At 45.7% G+C, this 17,460-nt stretch overlaps 1 protein-coding gene across 1 annotated transcript in view; it reads right to left on the reverse strand.

Annotated features, from left to right (window-relative positions):
* Nucleotides 1-859: 859 nt before the first annotated feature.
* ntn2 (netrin 2) overlaps nt 860-17,460 on the reverse strand; it is a gene marked incomplete at both ends in the record, with an annotated part of 61,490 nt that continues 44,889 nt past the window's right edge. Inside the window, 4 exons of the mRNA XM_084141731.1 lie at nt 860-1,251; nt 1,522-1,596; nt 10,877-10,933; nt 13,459-13,608. Coding sequence (XP_083997857.1) covers nt 860-1,251; nt 1,522-1,596; nt 10,877-10,933; nt 13,459-13,608 — 674 coding nt within the window. The remainder of the gene's footprint in view (nt 1,252-1,521; nt 1,597-10,876; nt 10,934-13,458; nt 13,609-17,460) is intronic.

The raw sequence follows: 17,460 nt of genomic DNA on the forward strand, positions 1-17,460 counted from the left end.
TATATATACTGCAGTGGCAGTGGTGGTAAAAGTGAGGTTTTGCAGTGGAGAAGGACCTTGTGGCGACAGCCCTTGTTGTGGTGAGGAGGATCCTCTGAGGACGAGGATGCAGCCGTTGTGGGTTCTGGTCCAGAGATGCTACTGCAGAGAGTATGGACATTTGGAATAAGAGTACAAGACAAAATGGCCGCTCTAGGCCAGTAATCTCAGTTGTGTAGAGCAAGGTGGGGGTTTAGAGACAGTGAAACAGTTGCGGAGTAGGCAGACGAGCTGAGGTTGTGCAGTTTTTCTTTTCATTGGTTGCGGCCTGCATGGGGGACTTTGCGACAACACTAAAAAAATCAGTCTCTCTCTCGCTGATTATGTGATCTTCATAGATACTCCTGGTAAAAGAACGGAAATGTGAGCTTTGATCGTTTCAAAACACTAAAACATGGTGGCAGGAGGGGGGGACTAAAGCAGTCTGAAGGGGAAGGGGTGTGAGTGGGGGAGAGAGTGGACATTTTTGCTGTCATTGTCGAGAAAGGGAATAGTAGCCGCTCGTCTACACATTTCTTACCCTTTTAATGGTCCCTTTTTAAGGCAGACCAATAGATAAAAGACAGTCCGATGATTAAAACAGAAAATAAAAAGGAAATAATTATACAATATACACAAAGTGGTCCTTAAACAGGCAAAATACATGCAGTCTCTGTAATGTGCAGTGTCCCTGTTTTGGGGTTCAGGGTTTTTAGGTGGTTGGGGGTGGGGTCGTGTTCTATCCTGTGAACTAGCCGAGAGCTAGGAAGGGGTCGTGGGAGGGGTAGGAGTATGGGTGGGGGTCAAGGGGGTTGGATGGGATATGCTGCCCTCTCCCCCATCATGCTTTGCTGCACTTGCCGTTCTTCTCTTTGCGCTGGAACTTCCGGAGGCGCCGTGTCCAAATGTCTCTCCACTGGATGACCAGGCTGTTCTTATCGGCCAGGAGCCCCATTCGCTCTGCTCCCGCAGTGGCCCCTCCGGCCCCTGGTCCAGCCCCGGGCCCCCCAGCCCCAGAACCCCCGGGCCTGGTCTCGCTGGTGCCCATAACCAGGAAGCGCTTGCTCATCTGGATTTTGGGACACTTGCAGGCCAGGTCCTTCATGTGGATCCACAGGATGTTGTCGCCCCGTTTGAGCGGCTCGCCGCGGCTCTTGTAGACAGACACCACGTTGACAGAGAACTTGGCCCAGTCACCCACCGTCTCCATGTCCAGCACATTGACTTGCATCGCTGACGAGACACACAGACAAACCAACCATTACAACTGATGCAGGTACAGTACTAACAAAAATGTAAACTAACTGAAAATACAATTCAGCAAAAAGCCAGTAATAAGATTTCATAATACCATATAGCTACTAACAATCATGTTTTGGAGTGCTGCGTTGGCAATTCACTGTTATAATTCACTGATCCGGTATGGGTACTTTCTTCTTTCACCATATTCACCAATCATGTTTGGTAAATAAATAGGCTGTTTTCAGCTGTTCAATCACTCACCATAGTCTTTCTTGCAGTATTTCTTCATGTTGATCTTCAGATTCCCTTTCACTGGTTTGCAATAGGACTCACAATCTGCTGATAAAAGAAAGAGTACATTTTACACACCCACTAAAAGGCAGTCTCACATCTGGAAGTCTAAATTGCTGGGGATAGTTATACACTTACACACATAACAGGACAGTGACACATATAGGGACTATTTAGCACATAACCAGACAGTAGTTACACACTGGAGACGATAAAAAAGTGAAGATGGTGACATGGTTACATTCTCAGAACTATTACACGCTTAAGGCTGTTTCACACTAGAGGTTGTAATACACATTAGGAATCATTACACGCAGCAGGCTTTTACACACTGAAAACACACACCAAGAGGTACATTTAAATGCACGTATCACATGCACGTAGCACACACACATACACACCAAGAGACACAAACATACACACACGCATGCACCCACCCACACACACACACGGCCGCATGCACCCACACCCACCCCCCCCCACACACACACACACACACACACCACAGGTGCCGGGGCTCTGAGACATGCGGCTGGATAGAGGAAATGTTAGGTTTGGTCGGGTTAGCTGGAGTAAAATACGACCTTAGACAAATCACATGTAAGCCCCTGCAATAACCGGTGGGGGTGTCGCGGCGGGTTAATATTACAGTGGGGGGAAAGTGCTCCATTTGACATGTCTTCCTGCCTTTGTGGGGCCCAGAGAAAAGACAGCGTGCGGTGGAAGTGGTCATGGTTGGATGGCTGTGAGCAGCCCACAGCAGCCCAATGGCTGTGAGACTACGACCAGAAAGAGACCACAAAGCTGACCACTGTACGTATAAGGAGGAAGACGCTGCCCTGTGGTCGATGTGTTTCTCTGGGACTTGACCATGTTTAGTGGGTGTGGGGTCATAGATGTGTGATAGAGAGGTTGAAAAACGTTTGCAGTAAACAGAGTTGACCGACTGCGTACAGTGGGGAAAAAAATATTTAGTCAGCCACCAGTTGTGCAAGTTCTCCCACTTAAAAAAGATGAGAGAGGCCTGTAATTTTCATCATAGGTACACGTCAACTATGACAGACAAAATTAGATTTTTTTCTCCAGAAAATCACATTGTAGGATTTTTAATGAATTTATTTGCAAATTATGGTGGAAAATAAGTATTTGGTCAATAACAAAAGTTTCTCAATACTTTGTTATATACCCTTTGTTGGCAATGACACAGGTCAAACGTTTTCTGTAAGTCTTCACAAGGTTTTCACACACTGTTGTTGGTATTTTGGCCCATTCCTCCATGCAGATCTCCTCTAGAGCAGTGATGTTTTGGGGCTGTCGCTGGGCAACACAGACTTTCAACTCCCTCCAAAGATTTTCTATGGGGTTGAGATCTGGAGACTGGCTAGGCCACTCCAGGACCTTGAAATGCTTCTTACGAAGCCACTACTTCGTTGCCCGGGCGGTGTGTTTGGGATCGTTGTCATGCTGAAAGACCCAGCCACGTTTCATCTTCAATGCCCTTGCTGATGGAAGGAGGTTTTCACTCAAAATCTCACGATACATGGCCCCATTCATTCTTTCCTTTACACGGATCAGTCGTCCTGGTCCCTTTGCAGAAAAACAGCCCCAAAGCATGATGTTTCCACCCCCATGCTTCACAGTAAGTATGGTGTTCTTTGGATGCAACTCAGCATTCTTTGTCCTCCAAACACGACGAGTTGAGTTTTTACCAAAAAGTTATATTTTGGTTTAATCTGACCATATGACATTCTCCCAATCCTCTTCTGGATCATCCAAATGCACTCTAGCAAACTTCAGACGGGCCTGGACATGTACTGGGGGACACATCAGCACTGCAGGATTTGAGTCCCTGGCGGCGTAGTGTGTTACTGATGGTAGGCTTTGTTACTTTGGTCCCAGCTCTCTGCAGGTCATTCACTAGGTCCCCCAGTGTGGTTCTGGGATTTTTGCTCACCGTTCTTGTGATCATTTTGACCCCACGGGGTGAGATCTTGCGTGGAGCCCCAGATCGAGGGAGATTATCAGTGGTCTTGTATGTCTTCCATTTCCTAATAATTGCTCCCACAGTTGATTTCTTCAAACCAAGCTGCTTACCTATTGCAGATTCAGTCTTCCCAGCCTGGTGCAGGTCTACAATTTTGTTTCTGGTGTCCTGTGACAGCTCTTTGGTCTTGGCCATAGTGGAGTTTGGAGTGTGACTGTTTGAGGTTGTGGACAGGTGTCTTTTATACTGATAACAAGTTCAAACAGGTGCCATTAATACAGGTAACGAGTGGAGGACAGAGGAGCCTCTTAAAGAAGAAGTTACAGGTCTGTGAGAGCCAGAAATCTTGCTTGTTTGTAGGTGACCAAATACTTTTTCACCATCATTTGCAAATAAATTCATAAAAAATCCTACAATGTGATTTTCTGGAGAAAAAAATTCTCAATTTGTCTGTCATAGTTGACGTGTACCTATGATGAAAATTACAGGCCTCTCTCATCTTTTTAAGTGGGAGAACTTGCACAATTGGTGGCTGACTAAATACTTTTTTCCCCCACTGTACATACCGCAATACGGGTTTGACTAAATTGAACCCTTAGAGATCTATACAGGACATTAGAAAACACGAGTGGACACAAAGGAGTGAATAACGTGGGCCAGCCAAACCACAATGTAACACCCAGTGGTGCTGTGGGACAACGCTATGACTGAGGCACTGACTATTAAATTGGCCTATTGGGTTTAATGTCACTGCAGTGGGAGTTGTGACAAAAGGACAAACGGTCAAGCATGTTCATTAAACCACCTCTACAGTACTAGTTTTGCATACATCTTGTGATTATAAAACCCTTTGGGTTGGATGGTATACTTTAATATAGGTTTGGTTTAAAAGGTCACAGAGGGACAGAGAGTTGCTGACCTGTCTTGTCTTCTAGTGAGCAAGCCAGAAAGCTTGGTATCTGATCGAATTTTACTCAGGCTTTTGAAGGGGAAACACGCAAAAGTGCAGAAGACACCAGGTTGCGTTTGCCGCTAGCGTAAAATCGCAAAGACACTGAGCCTGGGTATCTGCGATCTCCCTGGTCTCCCTCTCTAGCTGCCTTCAAAGTGAAAACATTCAGAAGTTGTGCAAAGAAGCGGTCTTGCCCTCCAAACCAAACGAAATAAAAGTGATTGCTCGCAGGAATATGGCCCAAGAAACGGTTTCTGGGTAGGTCGCATGCGAGGAGGGAGACATATTGCTTGTTTTGCTGAGGATTTGGAGAGAGCCGGAGCAGGCTTGGGCAGGAGGAGGAGGAGGACGAGAGAGGGGGCAGAGGAACCAGTAAAAATGTCAGGGAGGCTTGGCCCGTATATCAGAGTGATGGAGCTTTTATTAGCGACAAGCAGAGAGAGAAGCCAGAGCAGCTGCCTAGTGCCTATACCTCTCACTCACAGCAGTTTTCAATAAACCACAGTTAAACAAACCTGGGTGAGAGAGAGAGAGAGAGAGAGAGAGAGAGAGAGAGAGAGAGAGAGAGAGAGAGAGAGAGAGAGAGAGAGAGAGAGAGAGAGAGAGAGAGAGAGAGAGAGAGAGAGAGAGAGAGAGAGAGAGAGAGGATTTGGTATGAGTGCGTGGGTTGGGGAAGGGGCACACTGAATTAATTGATGAAGTAGGCTACACTGAATCTGTCATGGGGAGAGCTGAATAAATCTGTTGAATGTCCAACTATAGGAGTGGAGAGAAAACACACTTAGTGATGTGGGAGAGCAGTTCAACCGGCCAGTCAAGTAGAAAAGGACGGTTCATCCTGCTCCCTGGCTTTTAACCATAGGATCTTGGGCTCTAAAGTGTTATTTGTGTACATATATGTGCGCGCGTGTGTATGTACTGTATGTATGTATGTGTATGTATATATATATATATATATATATATATATATAGATAGTACCAGTCAAAAGTTTGGACACACCTACTCATTCAAGGGTTTTTCTTTAATTTTTTAAAACTATTTTCTAATAGTGAAGACATCAAGTAACAGACACATCTCAACATCAACTGAGGGGACTTTGTGAATCAGGCCTTCATGGTCGAATTGCTGCAAAGAAACCACTACTAAAGGTCAACAATAATAAGAAGAGACCTGTTTGGGCCAAGAGACATGATCAATTGACATTAGACCGGTGGAAATGTGTCCTTTGGTCTGGAGTCCAAATTGGAGATTTTTGGTTCCAACCGCCGCGTCTTTGTGAGACGTGGTGTGGGTGAACGGATGATCTCTGCATGTGTATTTCCCACTGTTAAGCATGGAGGAGGTGGTGTTATGGTGTGGGGGTGCTTTGCTGGTGACAATGTCGGTGATTTATTTAGAATTCAAGGTACACTTAACCAGCATGGCTACCACAGCATTCTACAGCGATACAACATCGCATCTGGTTTAGGCGTAGTGGGACTATCATTTTCAACAGGACAATGCCCCAACACACCTCCAGGCTGTGTAAGGGCTATTCTACCAAGGAGGAGAGTGATGGAGTGCTGCAGCAGATGACCTGGCCTCCACAATCCCTCGCCCTCAACCCAATTGAGATGGTTTGGTATGAGTCGGACCGCAGAGTGAAGGAAAAGCAGCCAACAAGTGCTCAGCATATGTGGAACTCCATCAAGACTGTTGGAAAAGCATTCCAGGTGAAGCTGGTTGAGAGAATGCCAAGAGTGTGCAAAGCTTTCATCAAGGCAAAGGGTTGCTATTTGAAGAATCTCAAATATAAAATATATTTTGATTGTTTAACACTTTTCTGTTTACTACTTCACTATTATTCTACAATGTAATAAATTGTAAAAGTAAAGAAAAACCCTTGAATTAGTAGGTGTGTCCAAACTTTTGAATGGTAGTGTATACAGTTAAAGTCGGAAGTTTACGTACACTTAGGTTGGAGTCATTAAAACTCGTTTTTCAACCACTCCACAAATGTCTTGTTAACAAACTATAGTTTTGGCAAGTCGGTTAGGACATCTACTTTGTGCACGACACAAGTAATCTTTCCAACAATTGTTTACAGACAGATTATTTAATTTATAATTCACTGTATCACAATTCCAGTGGGTCAGAAGTTACACTAAGTTGACTGTGCCTTTAAACAGCTTGGAAAATTCCAGAAAATGATGCCATGGCTTTAGAAGCTTCTGATAGGCTAATTTACATAATTTGAGTCAATTGGAGGTGTACCTCGGGATGTATTTCAAGGCCTACCTTCAAACTCAGTGCCTCTTTGCTTGAATCAAAAGGAAAATCAGCCAAGACCTCAGAATTTTTTTTATAGACCTCCACAAGTCTGGTTCATCCTTGGGAGCAATTTCTAAACGCCTGAAGGTACCACGTTCATCTGTACAAACAATAGTACGCAAGAATAAACACCATGGGACCACACAGCTGTCATACCTCTCAGGAAGGAGACGTGTTCTGTCTCCTAGAGATGAACATACTTTGGTGTGAAAAGTTATGAAAATTATGTGGATATATTGAAGCAACATCTCAAGACATCAGTCAGGAAGTTAAAGCTTGGTTGCAAATGGGTCTTCCAAATGGACAATGACCCCAAGCATACTTCCAAAGTTGTGGCAAAATGCCTTAAGGACGATAAAGTCAAGGTATTGGAGTGGCCATCACAAAGCCCTGACCTCAATCCTATAGAACATTTGTGGGCAGAAGTGAAAAAGCGTGTGCGAGCAAGGAGGCCTACAAACCTGACTCAGTTACACTAGCTCTGTCAGTAGGAATGTGCCAAAGTTCACCCAACTTATTGTGGGAAGCTTGTGGAAGGCTACCCAAAACTTTTGACCCACGTTAAACAATTTAAAGGCAATGCTACCAAATACTAATTGAGTGTATGTAAACTTCTGACCCACTGGGAATGTGATGAAAAAAATAAAAGCTGAAATAAATCTCTCTCTACTATTATTCTGACATTTCACATTCTTAAAATAAAGTGGTGATCCTAACTGACCTAAGACAGGGACATTTTACTAGGATTAAATGTCAGCAATTGTGAAAAACTGAGTTTAAATGTATTTGGCTAAGGTGTATGTAAACTTCCGACTTCACCTGTATATTTATATATATACTGTATCTTAATAGGGCGTTGGGCCACCACGAGCCAGAACAGCTTCAATGCACCTTGGCATAGATTCTACAAGTGTCTGGAACTCTGTTGGAGGGATGCGACACCATTCTTCCATGAGAAAGTCGTGAAATGTTGATGGTGGTGGAAAACGCAGTCTCAGGCGCTGCTCCAGAATCTCTCATAAGTATTCAATTGGGTTGAGATCTGGTGACTGAGACGGCCATGGCATATGGTTTACATCATTTTCATGACCATCATTGTTCAGTGACCACTTGTGCCCTGTGGATGGGGGCATTGTCATTCTATGGGGGCATAGCTATGGTAGCCTAAATAATGGCCAAAAGAATGGCCTGCCCAGCATTTTTATGCATGTCCCTAAGCATGATGGGATGTTACTTGCTAAATTAACTCAGGAACAACACCTGTGTGGAAGCATCTGCTTTCAATACACTTTGTATCCTTCATGGAAGATTATGGTGTTGGCTCACATCAACACCATCAAACCTGGAAACCCTAGACCCACTCCAATTCGCATACCGCCCCAACAGATCCACAGATGATGCAATCTCAATCGCACTCCACACTGCCCTTTCCCACCTGGACAAAAGGAACACCTATGTGAGAATGCTGTCCATTGGCTACAGCTCACGGGGGCCCCTCAGGGGATGCGTGCTTAGTCCCCTCCTGTACTCCCTGTTCACCCACGACTTCGTGGCTAAGCACAACTCCAACACCATCATTATGTTTGCTGACGACACAACGGTGGTAGGCCTGATAACAGACAACGATGAGATAGCCTATAGGGAGGAGGTCAGAGACCTGGCAGTGTGGTGCCTAGACAACAACCTCTCCCTCAACGTGGACTACAGGAAAATGAGGGCCGAACACCCCCCATTTCCATCGACGGGGCTGTATTGGAGCGGGTCGAGAGTTTCAAATTTCTTGGTGTCCACATCACTAACAAACTATCATGGTCCAAACACACCAAGAAAGTCGTGAAGAAGGCACGAAAACGCCTTTTCCCCCTCAGGAGACTGAAAAGATTTGGCATGAGTCCCCAGATCCTCAAAAAGTTCTACACCTGCACCATCGAGAGCATCCTGACCGGTTGCATCACCGCCTGGTATGGCAACTGCTCGGCATCCGACCTTAAGGTGCTACAGAGGGTAGTGCGTACGGCCCAGTACATCACTGGGGCTAAGCTTCCTGCCATCCAGGACCTATATAGGCGGTGTCAGAAGAAGGCCCAAATAATTGTCAAAGACTCCAGTCACCCAAGTCATAGACTGTTCTCTCTGCTACTGGCGCCATGTCTAGGTCCAAAAGGCTCCTTAACAGCTTCTACCCCCAAGCCATAAGACTGCTGAACAATTAATCAAATGGCCACCTGGACTATGTGCATTGACCACCCCCCCACCCCTTTGTTTTTACACTGCTGCTACTTGCTGTTTATTATCTATGCATAGTCACTTTACCCCTACATACATGTACAAATTAGCTCAACTAACCTGTACCCCCGCACATTGACTCGGTACCGATACCCCCTGTATATAGCCTCGTTATTGTTATTTTATTGTGTTACTTTTTAATAAAACACATTTCTTTAGTTTCTTTAGTAAATATTTTCTTAACTCTATTTTCTAAATATATATATATGTGTGCATAAGTATGTGTGTGTATATACAGTATTTGTGTATATGTATATGCACGTGTCTGCGTGCGTGCCTGCATGTGTGTGTATGGTACCCTGGTCCAGTGGCCCATGGTACCAGTGGTGAAACACTGGCTCGGGCCAGTGTGTGTTTTCCCATGAAGAGTCACTTACTGATGGGCATTCACCTGGAAAAGCCCCCATGAATTGCCCATTGACCAAGAAGAGCCGCGGCTAAAAACACACACAATCACATGCCTTGGCGGCTCCGGTTACTCTTGCTCCCCAGTCCCTATTCACAGCGCGGTGACGAGGACAAATTGCATCTACTGCCCCCCCTCGCACACACACACAAGAAAGAGAGACATTTTCAGGTCTGGGGTTTCTGTGTGCCTTATGAAGGAGGAGAGGTGTATTCGTCTATGATGGGTTGGACTGGAGGAGAGATAGAGGGACGGAGGGGACATTTTCCTGTATGTTGCTCACTTGTGCAGAGATGAATTGACGATAAACAACCATTCTTGTTTGTCACAGTGGAAAACCACTTTCCCAGGGAAGCAGAAACACAGAGGAGTGTATTGTGTGTGTGAGGTTACAAGCCCGAGCAGAGATTGGGTTGGTGTAAGCAATGTTGTGAAAATTCCACCTAGAGGGCAAGGTGGAGCTGCTAGGCCTATCGGTGGGCTAGCTGTGGTCTGGTAGTTAACCGCGGTCTGGCAGTTGATGCTAGAGTGAGCTGATGAGATGACACCACAACTGTCACAGCCGAGCAAGACATTGAAGTTATTTTAAGTTCACTCTTATTGCAATTCCTTCAAGTTGAGACCCAGTCTGTGTTTGTTTTTTTGGACTAAACCACTACAGTGAATACTACAGTACAGTCCGCAAAAACACTGCAGAGAATACTATAGTATTTCTACCATAGTTTACTATAGTATTTTTTCATGTGGGGTGTGAGAAGTCCCAGGCCTTACAGCACATATCTTCTCACCTGGGCCTTCCAGAGTGGACCGAATCTCAGCCAAAACCACCTGTGAAAGCTGAGGAGGGGGTGATGATGTTGTGGGAAGTATATCTGTGGTCGCCGCAGCGTTGAGCTATGTCGTTAAAGCCTGTTAATCACCGTTTCCAAATCAACACTGTGCTGCGATTCCGCCGACGAGGCGAAGGCGTTGAATACTACAGAGCCTGACCGGAGAGAGCCTGGATGGCGTGAGGACTGCCAGGAGTCGGGGGTGGAAAATGCTCTCCCCCAAACTGTCGGACGCCAACACTCGAAGCCCCCCCCCCCGACCTAAAAACACTGCAACTAATCACTTCTGTTGCAGCCTTTCCATTGGCTTTGTGTTCGGCTGGAGACGGGCTTCAAGCACAGCGGAGAAAAGCTAACTTGTTAAAGGCTAGCAGGCAGACGTCTGTATCAGCGCAGGTTTTAAGACAACGGAACATCTCACTTGGATCAAGAGCAGTCATGGAACATCAAAATAGAAACACAGTTTAGAAATGAATGCCAGAAATATTAAAAAGCTGTATTTTTTCTTCTCCTACAAAGGTGTCAGGTGTGAAATGAGGCTGGGGGAGTAACTGACCTGCCGGTTCCTCTGTGCTGCTGCTGACCATCGCTGTAGGGTTCACCACTGGGATCTCTGAAACACATACACAACAGAGTTTTATCAAGAGCTTTATGGCAAAACATTTATGTCCATATATTTTATGTAGACATGGTGTAATTGCTTTGGCCATATGCCTACTGTTTGCATATGTGGTCAAGTCAATAAAGTATGCCTGAATTGAATCACAGTTATTTGACATAGGAAGAAAGAGAGGAGGGTGTAGGTTGGAAATATCAACCTAAATACACAGTGATAAAGATAGTGATATTGGCACACACACACGCTTTGTGGGAATATACTTTGAGTCGAACTCTCTTCCTCTGAAAACAGCAGCACCAAACAAACATATTGTGCAAGATATCAATGTACTAAAAAAGGGAAATATCAGACAGATGACGAAGGAGGGAGCCACCTATAGTAGTAACATCTTCAGACAGATGCAAACCCCCCTCAATACGCTTGATTAGCTCAACCAAAACCCTTTGCCTGTCTCGACCACAGTCAAAACAATCCAAATCCTTAAGGAATTCTCTCCAAAACAAGGGCCATTATTCAATACAAATGCTAATCCTACGCTAACAAATGCTAATGCTAACAACTAATCCACTGCCTCAATGATAACAACAGGCTAATTGGGACGCTGGCTTAGCATCGTCAGTGTGCACCCAGAGGGACATGCCTTTCGACTGGGGAGTTAGAGGGAGGAGGAACCGGGTTGGAGTCAAACAAACAGACAGGGGGCTTCCTTAGAAAGAGTGTTTTGAGAGGCAAGTGGCAGTTGGCTCGCGTCGAAATTATGGACACCCCCACCAAGAAAAACAAATAGGGCATTGAGCGTTGGACTGCTTGATAAAGGCAGAGAGGAGAGGAGAGCAGCTGGCGAAAGGCATGGCAAGCTGTGGACGTGTCCTCTGAAGGTGGAAAGTTGAGGGGTAGATATTCAGATGATAAAGGGATATTCAGATGAGGGTCTTACTGTGTTAGGGGGCAGAAGGGCTTGACCAGGGAGGGATGGATAGTACCAACCAAATGGAGGGCGTTTCGGGAAGAGATGCCCACTGATGCCCTTGTACACGCACACACTAACAGACACACACACTGAGGCCAAGAAACCCTCTCTCCTCATTGGGTGTCTTCAGTGACGCTGGAAAGTGTCTGGTTGGTTAGTCAGCTGTGACCACCATTGTTTTCTCCTCTTTGCCCTCCACCATCTGCTCTGTAACACCAATGTGAAACCAACAACACGGCACTGTGTGGCACGACGTGGCATAGCGTAGCAGGGTACGGCATAGCTTGGCATGGCACAGCGTGGCACAGCATGGTTTGGTGTGGCTGGTTCAGGGTTACACAAGCCTGGTGTGTGTGTGTGTGTGTATGTGTGTGTGTGTGCGTGCGTGTGTGTGTGTGTGTGTGTGTTTGTGTGTGGGGGTCATTGTGCCAAACCACATGGCATAGCACGATGGCAAGCTGCCCTCTATTCCTCCTGCCCGGAAGTGGTGGACTAGTGATCTAATTCATACATACAAACACACACTCACAGAGCACGTGCACACATAAACACACACACACACGTGACTGTACTAAAGCCTGAACGGTAGCCAGGTACTGCGGTCTCAGGGTAGCAGTGATCTACACCAGAACAGACCAGACCACCATGATCTGCCTTCATCTGTGTGACTGATGCCAGCTAGGAACCTCTCTATCCCTACCTTTGTTTCACCAGGGCAGGTTAACTGAGAACACATTGTCTTTTACAACCTGGCCAAAGAGTGAGCAAATGTTTCTGGGGTTATTGTCTAATTAATATTTTTTTTTAACAATAGCTGCAGAAGGCATCGGAAACTCTGACTTTCTCTTTCAAACACAGGCAATGGTGTATTTTTGAATGGGCTGGCTTACCTCATGCTAACCGAGTGCTGCAGTGTGTAACTGAGATATCTATCATAGTTGGCCTTTAAAACTAATGTAAACCCACTAATGGGATAGCTAGCTTGTGACATCCCAGGGAACATGACTCTCCACCATGCTGTTATCTGGCTATAAAATTAGACCGGGAATGAAACAGCTGTACCTGCCATATTACATGTATGGTTGTAAACCCCTCATTGGTACGTGGTTCATGGTTTGTCCAGTATGGTACATGGGTATGGTTTCCCCATTATGTTACACACACAGGGCCACTCACAACAATCATACACACCATGATGGTTGTTTTTGAAAGATGGTTCATCAATACATTAACCTTCACTCATGAGAATGTGTTCCTGCTTTGGGGCCTGCCCTGTGTCATTAAGTCCTTGACATGCACTTAACAGAAGCACATATTGACTTGTCATCAGTGGAAGGCAGTGTACTGTTTTTGCAATTAGTGGCCCTGTGTGTGTGGCTGTGAGTATATGCAAGCAGCTTGTGCGAGTGTGACTTGTGACTGTGTGACTTGTGAGTGTGACCCATAATTGTGAAACCTATGAGTGTGTGTGTATGTATGTGTGAGCTATGAGGTATGAGTGAATATGTGACCTGCGAGCTAAGAATGTGTGTGTATGCGATCTACTCACTGATGCAGGGGGCCACGGGCGAGCGGCTCTGCTGGTAGCCCTTGGCACAGCGGTTGCAGGTGATGCCCGTCACGCCGTCCTTACAGGGGCACTGGCCCGTCGTCTGGTTACATGTCTTCCCTGCCGCACCCACCGGGTGGCAGTCACAGGCTGGCGAGAGGGAGTGAGGGGGGGATGAGGTGAGAGGGAAAGAGAAGGCGGGGGGGGGGGGGGGGGGTGTTAGATTTGGCATTTTCAGAAACAATCAAGTCGTCTATGGTTTGTCACACCGATGTTCAGTGTCACTTTCAAGGTTTCTTTGTGACTCAACTCAAATACGATGGCATTTTGAGCCCTATCATGAATAGGCTCTGTAATACAACACATCCTGGTTAATCATCATCTGCCATTGAAGTATTCCAGATGCAACGGGACTGAGTGTTCCGCTAGTCTATTTCCTCTATCATCCAGAACGCAGGTCTGACAATTCTTCTGCTCAATTGGGCTACCATGCCACTGTCGCCTCCAGGTTTAGGGACCTGGCAATACCCTGCAAAGGTGTGTGTGTGCGCGTGCTTGCGTGCGTGTGCATATGTGTGTGTTTGTGCGTGCAAGTGCATATAGAGTGGGGAGAACAAGCATTTGATACACTGCCGATTTTGCAGGTTTTCCTACTTACAAAGCATGTAGAGGTCTGTAATTTTATCATAGGTACACTTCAACTGTGAGAGACGGAATCTAAAACAAAAATCCAGAAAATCACATTGTATGATTTTAACGTAATTAATTTGCATTTTATTGCATGACATAAGTATTTGATACGTCAGAAAAGCAGAACTTAATATTTGGTACAGAAACCTTTGTTTGCAATCACAGAGATCATACGTTTCCTGTAGGGCTTGACCAGGTTTGCACACACTGCAGCAGGGATTTTGGCCCACTCCTCCATACAGACCTTCTCCAGATCCTTCAGGTTTCGGGGCTGTCGCTGGGAAATACGGACTTTCAGCTCCCTCCAAAGATTTTCTATTGGGTTCAGGTCTGGAGACTGGCTAGGCCACTACAGGACCTTGAGATGCTTCTTACGGAGCCACTCCTTAGTTGCCCTGGCTGTGTGTTTGGGGTCGTTGTCATGCTGGAAGACCCAGCCACGACCCATCTTCAATACTCTTACTGAGGGAAGGAGGTTGTTGGCCAAGATCTCGCGATACATGGCCCCATCCATCCTCCCCTCAATACGGTGCAGGGGGACCTTGCGTGCGCTGCAGGATTTTAATCCATGACGGCGTAGTGTGTTACTAATGGTTTTTTTGAGACTGTGGTCCCAGCTCTCTTCAGGTCATTGACCAGGTCCTACCGTGTAGTTCTGGGCTGATCCCTCACCTTCTTCATTATCATTGATGCCCCACGAGGTGAGATCTTGCATGGAGCCCCAGACCGAGGGTGATTGACCGTCATCTTGAACTTCTTCCATTTTCTAATAATTGCGCCAACAGTTGTTGCCTTCTCACCAAGCTGCTTGCCTATTGTCCTGTAGCCCATCCCAGCCTTGTGCAGGTCTACAATTTTATCCCTGATGTCCTTACACAGCTCTCTGGTCTTGGCCATTGTGGAGAGGTTGGAGTCTGTTTGATTGAGTGTGTGGACAGGTGTCTTTTATACAGGTAACGAGTTCAAACAGGTGCAGTTAATACAGGTAATGAGTGGAGAACAGGAGGGCTTCTTAAAGAAAAACTAACAGGTCTGTGAGAGCCGGAATTCTTACTGGTTGGTAGGTGATCAAATACTTATGTCATGCAATAAAATGCAAATTAATTACTTAAAAATCATACAATGTGATTTTCTGGATTTTTGTTTTAGATTCCGTCCCTCACAGTTGAAGTGTACCTATGATAAAAATTACAGACCTCTACATGCTTTGTAAGTAGGAAAACCTGCAAAATCGGCAGTGTATCAAATACTTGTTCTCCCCACTGTATGTGTTTGTCTGTTTTTGCATATGTCTGTGTGTGTTTGTGTGGACAGGGAAGAAAAGCCTCCATTGGTCTCTCAAGTGCTACGCTGGTGCCTGTGTGTGTGACACACTCTGACACACACACCCACTCTGCCGTTTCATCGTTTCCTGAAAATCCGCCCGCCTCCCTTTGCGTGCCAACAGCAATATGCCAGCCAGAAAGAGTCCCAGTCCCCCGGTCCTTTATGGTATGCTCTGGCAGTCCGAACGCACATTGAGCAATAGAGGGCTTTTTATGTCTAAAAAGCTGCAGAATACAAGACCCGGCCTGTCGGTCAACTCTTCTCTTCCAAGAGCTCTTTACAAGGTGACAGAGAGGAGAGCAAGAGAGAGAGAGAGAGAGAGAGAGAGAGAGAGAGAGAGAGAAGCAGAACAGGGGAGAGGGACATATACAGAGAAAGGGGAAAGTGTGAGAGAGAGAGAGAGAAAGAGAACAATTGTGTGTTAAAATTGATAGAGAGAGAAGAGAGAAAGAGAGAGACACACAGAGGGGAAGAATGGTGAAAGGGAGAGGGTGAGAGCTAACATGGTCCAAACGTTGCCTCTGGTGTGCTCATCATCATCAACGATACTAAATCTCCCTCACCTCACCTTGGCTCAACCCAGGTCAACAGGGAAAACAGACATGTGAATGTGTTCTTTAAGAAACCACACACGCACGCACACATACTATTGGAAGATAAACCTCTCCATCCACACACTATCACAGTATCACTATTACACTTTACACTGATCCAATTTGACAGACGTGACCCAGCTTGACACATAAAAACACAAACTTGAATATCCCCATAACATTCTGCTTTAAAGGGTGCAATTGAATGAATTGACATGGCTTGAAACTGCAGTTCCTCTGTCCAGAGTCAATAAAAAAACAATGCTTTCAAAAACTGAAAGACTTTCAAAAAACTCATTTAATAATGAAATTGTGCATTTTATCTTGTCGATCAGTTCTGGCATCGAGAATAGCTTTTGGCCCAAAGACTTTGAAAGGATAGGGGAGGACGGCTCTTTTCCCCTACTTAATTAGGTAGAAAACAAGCTTGCGGAGTTGCAAAATTGCAAAAGCAAACTGCCTTACTTAAAGGGATACTTTAGGATTTTGGCAATGAGGTCCTTTATCTACTTCCCCAGAATCAGATGAACTAGTGGATACTATTTTTATGTCTCAGCATGCAGTTTGAAGGAAGTTGCTAACTAGCGTTAGCTAGCATGCTAGTAGATACCCATAGACTTCCAGTCATTGCGCTAACGCTAGTTAGTATTGGCTTGTGAAACTAACTAACTTCTTTCATAGTGGACACAGAGACATAAAAATGTTATCCACAAGTTCATCACACTCTAGGGAAGTAGCATCATTGCATAAATCCCGAAGTATCCCTTTAAGTATAATGTGATAGCTGGTAATTGTCCTCTTGCTTTTATAAAAACAACAACAAAGGGCCGAAACTAGCATTTGGGGAAAACCCAGTAACCCAATATTCTCTGATATGGCCAAGGAATGGTAGCTGGTAACAGGAGGAGTTTTCTTCAGGGCCTTGCTGTGTTGTTCCCCTTAGTGTGAATCTGTTTATTTGTGCCGTCACTGAGGAGTAAGGACTCTACAACCTGTTGATTTGGGAGGGGAGTGGGGAGGTGGAGGGAGTCAGGATCATGAGAGCTGGGAATGAGGGATGGTGTGCTCGTTTGAAGCTTGCGCTCGCTCCGTAAATCTGACAGCTCGCGTTCCGTGCAAAATCCCCACCACCTGACCTGGCTCCAAACTCACGGAAGGCTTTGATTGGCCGTGGGTTGGCAGGGTTCGTAGTACAGTGTTCGTCTGTATTGAGTGGGGCGACGCAGGGGGAGGTTGAAAGTCAAATGTGGGTCCAGACACAAGGTACTTCTGGTACGACTTAGTTCCTGTTTTTCGCTCCATGTCTACCATGTGACTTCTCTACTGCCAAACACTCCGAACTTGTTCCTGTGCCCAGGTGCAGCACGGACGGGGCCTCCATCTCCATTTGGGA

The sequence above is a fragment of the Coregonus lavaretus genome, assembly GCF_964263955.1.
Source record: "Coregonus lavaretus genome assembly, chromosome: 25".
Lineage (NCBI taxonomy): Eukaryota > Metazoa > Chordata > Actinopteri > Salmoniformes > Salmonidae > Coregonus > Coregonus lavaretus.